Source organism: Leptonotus elevatus, chromosome 2 (assembly GCF_054856555.1).
Source record: "Leptonotus elevatus isolate MCC_2025b chromosome 2, RoL_Lele_1.0, whole genome shotgun sequence".
Lineage (NCBI taxonomy): Eukaryota > Metazoa > Chordata > Actinopteri > Syngnathiformes > Syngnathidae > Leptonotus > Leptonotus elevatus.
The window spans coordinates 43,942,724-43,952,915 of NC_141240.1; the positions used below are offsets into that span (position 1 = coordinate 43,942,724).

General features: G+C 40.8%; 2 protein-coding genes and 1 non-coding gene across 5 annotated transcripts in view; 1 reads left to right on the forward strand and 2 right to left on the reverse strand.

The window, feature by feature from the left end:
• LOC147180155 (glycerol kinase) overlaps window positions 1-5,815 on the reverse strand; it is a 9,658-nt gene extending 3,843 nt beyond the window's left edge. The window contains exons 1-13 of one of the 2 annotated variants that reach the window (XM_086067451.1): window positions 5,573-5,815; window positions 5,217-5,290; window positions 5,016-5,122; window positions 4,866-4,943; window positions 4,218-4,297; window positions 3,938-4,075; window positions 3,751-3,860; window positions 3,609-3,675; window positions 3,444-3,461; window positions 1,183-1,218; window positions 1,034-1,101; window positions 908-950; window positions 739-819 (exon numbers count right to left, since the gene is read on the reverse strand). In XM_086067451.1, the coding sequence (XP_085923577.1) occupies window positions 739-819; window positions 908-950; window positions 1,034-1,101; window positions 1,183-1,218; window positions 3,444-3,461; window positions 3,609-3,675; window positions 3,751-3,860; window positions 3,938-4,075; window positions 4,218-4,297; window positions 4,866-4,943; window positions 5,016-5,122; window positions 5,217-5,290; window positions 5,573-5,665 (993 nt within the window). In that variant the 5' untranslated portion in view covers window positions 5,666-5,815. The remainder of the gene's footprint in view (window positions 1-738; window positions 820-907; window positions 951-1,033; window positions 1,102-1,182; window positions 1,219-3,443; window positions 3,462-3,608; window positions 3,676-3,750; window positions 3,861-3,937; window positions 4,076-4,217; window positions 4,298-4,865; window positions 4,944-5,015; window positions 5,123-5,216; window positions 5,291-5,572) is intronic. The other variant, XM_086067452.1, reaches the window with a different exon arrangement.
• A 1,186-nt stretch (window positions 5,816-7,001) lies between these two features.
• Window positions 7,002-7,073, reverse strand: trnae-uuc (transfer RNA glutamic acid (anticodon UUC)). The gene has a single exon. It is a non-coding gene; the product is annotated as a tRNA-Glu (tRNA).
• A 179-nt stretch (window positions 7,074-7,252) lies between these two features.
• wbp4 (WW domain binding protein 4) lies at window positions 7,253-10,165 on the forward strand. Of its 2 annotated transcripts, none has more exons than XM_086067456.1 (10): window positions 7,253-7,367; window positions 7,527-7,599; window positions 7,679-7,741; window positions 7,939-8,062; window positions 8,128-8,331; window positions 8,452-8,519; window positions 8,893-8,968; window positions 9,212-9,411; window positions 9,485-9,708; window positions 9,801-10,165. In XM_086067456.1, coding segments are annotated over exons 1-10 (1,233 nt in total). In that variant the 5' UTR covers window positions 7,253-7,365; the 3' UTR covers window positions 10,000-10,165. The 2 variants fall into 2 exon arrangements, with proteins under 2 accessions (XP_085923582.1, XP_085923583.1); XM_086067457.1 differs by having other exon boundaries at window positions 7,265-7,367; window positions 7,527-7,570.
• Window positions 10,166-10,192: the final 27 nt, after the last annotated feature.

Sequence of the window (10,192 nt, forward strand, 5' to 3'; positions counted from 1 at the left end):
TTTGTTAACGATTGCCAGCCATTCCAAGCGTTCTTTCCTATCAACACTCCAAGTACGGGATAGGAACAATATTAGCGGCAGTTTGCCTTCACGTGAAACGTGCCGTTCGTAACTGTTAATGTTCAATCCCGTATCTCACTAAACGGCGCCGGCTTACGAGTGCCCCCCTCCCCCCCTTCACCATCAGGGTTCATTCAAGGTTGCAAAACGTGCAAAGACGTACAGAACGAACCATTAAGCAACACTTCCAAACATTCTGACTTTGCTCATAGGCAACACTTCCAAACATTCTGACTTTGCTCATAGGCAACTCACGGGAGTCACACACCAGTCTGCAGTCTGCGTCTGTTTTGTTTTTGGCGAGGAGGAGGAGTTTTTGAATGCTGATGAAATGTTACTGGAGTTGAACATTATTGTCACAAAATAATAGAGGTTGCATTTTGTAAATGTCTACAGTAAACGATAAAAAAAATAATAATAATGTAGTTATGTTTATTTTCAAATCTTTCTTTTTTCTTTTTTTCTGGAGAGCCCATGGAGGACTCCTCCATTATGGACCTCTTACAACCTCACTGTTGGCTTTGTAAGGCCGTGTTACTTTGAAACATTTTCTCTTGTTTACAGATACAACTAAGACATAAAACGCGGATGCTGCTTCCCCCCCCCAAAAATAATCGAATCGTTAAACAGAATCAACCGAGGAGCTTTTATATAAAGATTGGATTCGCGGTGGGGTACCTCTAATGCGTAGCAGGCGGGTTTGTCCCGACCCAGTTTGTAGGCCACGGTGGTCAGGAGGCCGTGGTCGGACATGACGGGCTGTTAGCAAAAAGGGAACGGCAGTTTTAGCCATCGGGAATACGTTACAACCCGAGACATCCGCAGCGGGTCGGTGGCGGCGCCGCACCTTGGGTCCCGTGTTGCGCAGCAAAAAGCAGCCCGTTCCATACCTGCGGCACAAAACAAACGCAACAAAAAAGTCATGAAAGCATACTTTGCTAAACCGTTGTCTTTCTTTCTTAGCCGCACTGACGTGTTTTTAGCTTGCCCGTCCTGGAAGCACATCTGTCCGACCAAGGCTGCCGACTGATCCCCAAGACACTGAATTAGGAGGGGAAACGCATGAGCGTCAAATGTGCAGCAGATGGCAGCAGCGAGCTCATCAAATGGACCAATACGTACCCCTGAAATGGGAATGCCGGAAAGCGCTCCCGATTTCTGCCAAACGAGCACATGTGATTACTTCGTGGACTGACATTCACTTCCTGTCACTTATGCCGCATTCGGGGATGGTCGGACGTCGGAAATATCGCAGTTGGGGTTTCCAAGTTCTGACCCGAAAGCGTAAACAGAGTGGCCAAAATGGCGGATAGCGATCCATTGTTTTTTATTTTGGTCCTCAGAATTCATTTTGACCGTCCAGCAAAACTGCGCTTCATTTATTGTTTTGATCTTATTTCATACACGCGAGTTGTTCGTCGTATAATTTCATGCATGTCACGTATGTTGCGTTACGTGAAGTTACGCCGAATATTTATGAATGAAGAAAGCGGTCTACTTTCACACTCCAGTAAATGATGCTTTACCGTTCACGCCGTTGCAGAGCGACGTCACATTTTAGTCGGCCGGTGAAGTCGGGTACTTTTTTTTTTTTTTTTTGCGACTTCACGAGTGGAATTCCCAAATTCAAGAGGGCGTTCCCCGTACGCACTTCCTGGTTTGAAGTCGGAATTGTCTGACTGCAAACCAGGAAGTATGTACGGGAACTTGGACATCCCCCACTTGCGAACTTTCCTCAAATGCAGCATAATAATAATAATAATAATAATAATAATTACAGTAAACCACATTGAATGAAAGAACCAGTTAAATGAAAAAAAAGTTTCAACTCTACTGCAAAAAACAAAACTATAGTCCACCATGCGAAACCATCTTAGCCGGATTAGGTAACGGTAAATGACATTATTTGACAACATTCAGTCAAATAACAGCTGTAATAAAGCAAATGGTTTCATATCGCTACAAGGTGCCTTTGCTGTCCTCATCAGAATCCGTAAATCGTCATGAAAATATTGCAAAAATAATCCAATTGTCAGGTCTTAGAAGTGACCGAAAACGTGCATACATGATAATTCTCTTCAAATGTGCTTCATGTTTTGCCCCATTTTGACGGGTGCGATTTGGCATGGACCACTTGGATGATGATCATCCGTGTTCTATTTTCTGAATCATTGTGAACATTTTTTGCACGTCTCCCTTAAATTGTTGTCCATCCTGTCACGATGAGGAGAGGCTCTCGTGTTTACAGTCATTTTGTCTTTCGTCAATGGCGTGCGCTACGGCAAAGGAGATTTACATTCACGCAGTTTTGCAATTGTCATCACAATCATTGTGTCGTCAAATGCAAACGGATATAAATGTTGCAGAAATAAAATAAAATGTAAACGGTGCAAGTCATCATGCCAAACTGACGCATGTTTTTAAAAATGAAGGCCCGTCATTTGCTCATGAAATGTTAGCATTAGCCAAAAATGTCCACCCTGTCAGCAAGCTCAAACGTTATGCTATATAAACGTACATTGTCTGCTTGTAGTCATTTATTTTTTTAACACGTTGGAGCTTGACCAATGTGCATTTCTAAATATGAACAAAAATATGAAGTTATAAAATAAATATGATCAAAAAATTTATTCATTATAAATTATTTCATTATTATAAAATTATTATTTAAAAAAAATATTATTTGTAAGAATTTTAATATCAAACGCAATTACAAAAATGTACAGTATTAAATAAACACAAAGGTGAATGGATTTTTTTCTGAAAGTCTCAAAAGCACCTTAAGGTGATATTGACTAAAACAGCGAAGGTCACACATCCCCGTGTGACCTTCGCTTTCTCCATAATAGGTTCAATTTTAACAATGAATATCTTTGAAGAAAAAAAAAAAAGTCTTATCCACAAACACATCACAAGGTACAGAAAATGCTAAAAACCAACCCCTCTTAAAATATTCCCTCATTTCCACCCAAAAATACCACTAAGAGCATTTTTAAAATACGCCAGCATTGGTGCGGAAACGACCTCAATTTTTTCACTCCTCTGTGAAGCCGCCAAGGCGCGTTCAAGGAGTGAAGAGATTTAGGAGCTTTTATGCGATCGGTGGAGCACAAGATGGCGAGTGGCAAGTCACAAGCAAAAACCGCCAGCCCATTTCCAAATTCATTGTATACATTTGCACGAGCAATAATGTTTGCCTTCAATTCAAATTCACTTTGCGATTGTTTCTCAAAAGAGTTTGACGGCAAACTAAGTCAGCATACAGAGATTGGAAATGAGCTCGTAGGACAGAGTGCAAGCGAGCGCGCACAACTTTAGCAACTTTAGCAACTTTAGCAACTTTAGCATGAAGAGGAAAACTGGCGAGTTACAATGAGACTTACCCAGCTACAACATATTTTCTACCAGTGAGAGAAAAGAGACAACGGCACACAAAATAATGCCCACAAGAGTTTCTCAGTCAAGGTTCGTGCATTCAGCTTCGGTTATTTGTAAGCGCTGTGGCACCAAAAAAATAAAAATAAAATTGATTTGTGACGATGGCTCACCATGAGGCCGTAGATTTCAGAAGAACTTCTCACTCGGGGCAGAATCTCCATTGGAATACCAAAATATCTGATTGGAATCAAGAAAAAGTAGAATGTTCGTCAATGTGACGTCATTTACGCGGGTGACCAGTAGGTGTCATACTTGCATAGCTCCGGGTCCCAGTCCATGGTGTGAATGTTGAACAACATGGTGCGACTGGCGTTGGTCACGTCGGTGCAGTGGACCCCTCCAGACTTGCCCCCGGTTAAACACTGGAGGATATTTTCACCCAGTCATGCGCTACTTCTTTGCGCCAGAAAATAAAAACAACCAGCAACGGATGCCTCACCCAAATAATCCAAGAGTCCACAGTGCCAAACATGGCGCGTTGGGAAAGGACAGCTTTCTGAACTTCGTCGACGTTGTCCATCAGCCAGCGAAGTTTCACCGCACTGAAGTAAGTGCTGATGGGGAGGCCCGTTTTATGCTGCGTGATGGAAAAGGGGGTCGAGGGGTTGCACCAATTTACTAGTAAATTACAATTTACAACTTAGAATTGTTACAACAGCAAGCTTTTTTTTCTTCTTTCAAATATTGGAATGGCTGAAAGCGAAACATGTTGCATGCACCTTCAAGTGGTTTTTATTCCTCCCTGGTGTTTTGTTGATCAGACTCTCAACTGTGGATTGAGTTCGGAGGTCAAGCCAAACTGGAAAATAAGACGTTTTTTTTTTTTTGCAGAGGTGGCACTTTTACAGCGTGATGAATAGGGCTGGGTATCGGTTCTAATTTCCTCAATCGATTCCATTTAGATTTTTTTTAGATTCACTTCAAACCAAGATTGATTAATTATTAATCAAGGACATGATAATAAAAAAACCCCCCACAAATATTAAATTCCAAATAATTTTTTGCAATGGAAGTAACTGGTTAAATGATTTAGTGCTATAAATAAATCAGTTAAGTGTTACACAAACATTGGCATTAGCAAGGATGAGATGAAAATATTTTCATACTAATTCAATAAATAAAAATTTAAATTAAAAATATTATGAATTGTCTCTTAAATTCATGTGAACAGTAAATGCCAAGAAAACCGTAAAATACACACCAAAAAACTCAGCCTTTAAAATTCTATTTTGTTATATATTTATGTGAAAATAAAATTTAAATAATCAACTCATGGTTTTATGAATCGATATCAGGCTCGAAGAGGAAAATCGATTGGATATGAATTATTCCATTTTTAAAACCCAGCCCTCGTAATGAAATATTACCAATTGCATTGTACAGCGGCTCCCCGGTTTCTTTGTCCCAAACAAGTGTGGTTTCCCTTTGGTTGGTCACGCCAATCGCTGGAAACAAGCAAAGATACAAATCTCAACAAATGAGCAAATTGAAACGGCAAAAGTCCCAATGAGGCCTACCTTTGATATTAGTGATGTCAATATTGAGCTGTGTGAGTTTTTCACACGTGCGCTCCATGCACTCGTACACGGACTGCAAGATTTCTTTGGGGTCCTCCTCCACCCATCTGAGAAGCACAAGCACAATTCATTCCGGTCTTCCTGCACAGCAGCAGCTGGATTGCTTCTTCAGTGGATCATTTAATCATCACACACACTAACCCTTCTTTGGGGAAACTCTGTTTTATTTCCACCTGGTGGTGGCTGAGGAGTTCTGCCGTTTTGGAGTTGAACACCTACCAAAACAGCACAAGAGTTACATGTTGTATTCATATTTACTCATGTAAACATTTGGACTGCTTAAACTAGATGGAGCATGAGGGAGTTAACACTCCTTGTACGAACATGCCGAGGTCAAGTGAATATTGACGCGGAGGGCTGAGTTTGACTTTGACATCTGTGGTGTAAATAAAATAGCAGACTATATTGTCAAGACCTTCGTGTGACACGTACGGACAAGAAATAGACATGTCATGAAAAGCGAGCTAGTTAGCCGCAGCTGAGCCGCTTCGTCTTACCAAGAACCGTGTGGAGCTGGTGCCCTGGTCGATGGCAGCAACCAGCGGCCCGAGCGTCACGCGGTGTGAGGACCCAGCCATGGTGCTGATCATGGGGAGCCCGGCCGCACCGAAGCCCCGCAGCCTGTTGAGTGCAAAAAACCGGTTGCTCGACTCCAGCAACAGGAGAATTTATTTTTGAAGACGGGCGAAGAAAGGGCGTGGAGTCAGGCGCTTACTTTTGCCGTACATATGTTAATGGTGGGCGCTTAGTGATGACGTCACTGCCCGCGCCCCAACCAAAACCTGAGCCCTCGATAAGTTGGGCTTTCCTTACCGAATATTTTTTGGGGGGATTTTTGAACTATGACAATTCATTTGAAAAATAATATTATTTGATTCATCTTTTAGTTTATTTTTGCTAAGTTTTATATTCATTAATGTAAATGTGTAAAATCGAAACCTATTTTTTTTCTTCTGTTTTTGAAAGAGATAGATGTATATTTACAGTCCATCTCTACTTCCAAAAATAAGAAGGCTATCAAGACCTTAATTTTGTGTTCTCATTTTGGTGTTTTTAATATTTATTAGTTTAAGACCGCTGGCATTTTATATTTTTTTTATTTTCCCTTTTTTCGCCTTTTCTTTTACTGTTATTGTGAGATTGTTGTGTACTGTGATGATGATTGTTTGCTTAATGTTTGCCATGTTTGACTTTTGATTTCAATTTGTTAAATAAAGCAATTAAAAAAAAAAAAAGAGCCGTAGATAGTGCCTGCAGTGCCACCGCCGGTCAGTGGCCAAAAATATATTGCGTCGGTATTGAATTAAGCACTACCATTGAAAATGCATGGGAAGAAGTTAAGGACAGTTGAGCTTTAAGACCCAGGCCGGTTGTGGGTTTGATGCTTTTTCCAGGTTACCATGATTTTTGCATAGCGACCGGAAGATACTTTGACACCTAAATGAACCAAAAACTGGTGTGTGTATTAATTCCACTCGAGCAACGTGTAATATAATTTTACCGTTGATTATATAATAACATTAATTTGGATGCCCACACATCCACGGTATATGTCAATGAATATTGTTTTATTTTTTTCCCTTTTTAGCTGATTTAACCAAGACGCAACATTGGACTACAATGACGACAACAATCTTCCACGACAGGATATCAAATTCATTTTTGTCGTGGGCCACAGATTTATGCTGCTCTTCGAAGCTATATAAATGTATGATTGCCAGTTTGCCACTCTATACACGACTCTATACACGACAAATTGATGGATAACAAAAAAAAAGCTTTTGATCAATCAATGTTGCTAAAATTGAAGACAATTTACGTTTTTTTTAGGTTTTAGCAAAAAAAAACAAAAAAAACGTGACATGCACATAATTTGCTTTCACGGGGCACACAAAATAAAAATCTTCTACGGAGACAGAAAAGATGTTCCCATACCGGGAGTCGAACCCGGGCCGCCTGGGTGAAAACCAGGAATCCTAACCGCTAGACCATATGGGAGATTGAAAAACTTGGTTTCTGGCTTCATTATAAAGAATAGACAATGCTCACGGGGCAAATACTGAAAAAGGTTGCGTTTTGTGTGTGAAAGTGCGAGGCTTAACATTTTTTTTGCACCTAATTACCCATTGGCCGTGTAATGCCCCAAAAAGAATGTGACTGTTTAAATGCGGATGCATTGTGATGACGTCATCAGCAAGGGACAGTATTGCTCCTGAGATGTGGACAGCCCGAGTCTGTTTTTCTTTGTTTTAACTCACCCTGCCTTATAATCACACTCAAATTCTATCAAATGTAAGTACCCACTCTGAGATACTCGACATTTATGGTCAAAATTACCTTGGGCTACGTGTAGTTTTCAAGGAAGCATGTCAATCTTTATTCTTGTCGTTAGCCACATAGCTGTCAAGGCTACAACGAGTAGCATACTAATCCTTTTACTTTTGTTTTCAGGGCTGATTACTGGAAGTCACAACCGAGGAAATTCTGCCAATATTGCAAGTGTTGGATTGCGGACAATAAACCCGTAAGTGAGCCACATTTAGTTAATTTTTTGCCAAGGCCGTGTGATGTTCACAAGTCTTCATATTTATTTTGCATTGTAGAGCATCGAATTTCACGAAAGAGGGAAGAATCACAAAGAAAATGTGGCGGCCAAAATTTCAGAGGTATTATATTTTTTCCTTCTATTTTAACGGTTACTGGATCAAGTGTCACTTGCGTAAACTTTGTTGGCATACGAACAGCTAAGAAAAAAAGTGTCAGTTGCTGGCACGACAGATAAGAACCCTGCTGATAAGTCTAAATTCTTATTGGCTACCCTCAGCTGTTATTTTTCCACATTTGATCTATCTGCCCCCTGCAGATCAAAAAGAAGAGCGTCCAAAAAGCGAAGCAAGAGGACCGAATGTCGAAACAATTTGCAGCGATGGAGGAGGCTGCATTGAAGGCATATCAGGACGACCTGAAAAGGATGGAAATGGAGTCAGGTAACAGCGTGTTGAAAATATCAAAATATCTCTTTTTTTTGACTGGAGTTATTTTCTTGTGTCAGGAACGGGTCCTTCTGTGCAAACCACAGTACTGCCGAAACCTAAAGCACCGCCTGTGGTACTGTGCGAGCCACCGCCACATTGCAAAAAATATCTAAAGAAACCAAAAAAGTCTTCTGGCAAGCAAAACAGAACGCAGAGTTTGTGTTGGGTTGAAGGCTGGACACATGACGGACACACATACTATTACAATACAGTAACTGGAGGTGAGAATAACCAGTAGGTTTTTTGTTTGTTTAAAGTCATATCGTTGTAAATTTACTTCTGTCAGATTCACTGCTTGGATCTATGTTTTTTTTTTGTTTTGTTTTGTTTTTTTGCTGCAGACTCACAGTGGGACATACCTGAAGGCTTCCAGCGCAACTCGGGCTTTGCGCAGCATGAACAGCACAAGGTTATATCGAGATATTTTGCTTCTAAATGAGAGCTGTTGCAATTCATCGAAATTCAATTGCAGTTTCAATTATTAGACTCCACAATTACAAAATTGGCATCATTGTAAACAAAAATAAAAGATTATTAATAGTAATTTTGAGTTGTTTAAATGAATATATTTGTACCTTTTTTTTTTTATGACTAATTTAATAAATCGTTTGGCCCAAAAGGAACGTGCACACTTATAGTGTTTCAAAGAAATTTTTTTTTTAACACGTTTAAATATTTTCTTATTTTGTACCAAAAACAAACAAATGATTGTCCATATTAATCATAATTAAGCTATTCTTTTTAAGAGTGCAACTTATCTTACTGCTTTTCTTTTTCCCTAGAGCTCCTCAGGTCGTGCTTGGATGGAAGGCGTCAGCCCTGATGGATATGCGTATTGGTACAACACAGAAACAGGAGGTTTGATCTCGTCATATGCACGTTTCTATCACACATCGATGCAAGTAGTCTGTTCGTTTCATCTCCAGTCGCATTTCTTATCATAATCGCCCAAGTTATTTTTTTCAGAAAACGCACAAAAAAATGAACCATTTGCATCACGAGGAGATGATTTAGGCCCAAAAATATTTTTTTGCAAACAAAAAAAAAATTAAGACGTAGGCAATTATTTTAAGAGGGTGGCGATTTGTCTCACCTCTCAAGAGTCCAGATGGGAAAAGCCAAATGACTTCCGACCCAACGAGACCTCGGCATCCATCTTGGCATCTGGCAGTGAAAAAGCACAACAGGAGGAGCCGACTTCAGGAGGAGCCGACGGCTGCGACGAGGCTCCGTTGTCACAGGACGCACGAGCGACTCAACAACCGAACCCGTCGTCCGTTGTCCCGGAAAATAGCGCAAGGGTACGAATAATTCAGATGGAGATCGTCAATTTGCTCCGGTCTTGTATTCAAACTTCCTTATGGGCTATTTCAGAAAAGGAAAGCAGAGGGGGGGGAACCTTCAGGAAAAGATGACGAAAATCAAACGAGCAGCAATGTGCCTCAGGAGGAGGTTAAGGAGCAGAAGAAAGAGGAGGTCCAAATCACAACCACTGAACCTGAAGTGAAAAAACTGCAAGAGGTGGTAAAAGCTAGGAGGCCAAAATCACTGAACCCGTACGGAGCTTGGGAACAGATCAAGGAGGAGAAGGATCCGTAGTAAGTGTGCCGTTCGTACTTGTGGCACGTTCAGCGTTTGCAGGCTTCATTTCAGCAAACTGGTCACGCTTCTCTCTTTTTTTCCTCCTCAGCGCCGACGTGGACTTGCAGTTGCCCCAAATACGAGAGGAAGAGGTCGTTGTGACGGAGCTGCCGCCGGAACCCAAACCCAAGTTCAAGGAGCGCATCATTACCTCGCTGGGAGTGGAAGGCGGAGCCACTTCGTTCAAGAAAAACAAAACGCACAACGGAAAATCCAGAAGCTTTCGACAGCGAGACAATGACGACTAGCGGCAATTTTTTTTTCTGAATTCTAATTGAATCTGATTTCGTAGCTCAAGTTCATTCTACTGTTGCTTTTGAACATGTACAGGACGATAATGATTTGTTGTGACCCGCTGTGAGGTGTCATAATGACAACTTCAGAGTCTAATAAATAAGATACTTTTACACAAAATGTCTTTCAAATGGTGCCCAATATTAA

Coding starts and splice junctions, on each gene's coding strand:
- wbp4 (XM_086067456.1), top strand. Junction 7,742..7,938: donor TGGCGGCCAAAATTTCAGAG/GTATTATATTTT, acceptor TGCCCCCTGCAG/ATCAAAAAGAAGAGCGTCCA. Junction 8,969..9,211: donor GTACAACACAGAAACAGGAG/GTTTGATCTCGT, acceptor TCACCTCTCAAG/AGTCCAGATGGGAAAAGCCA.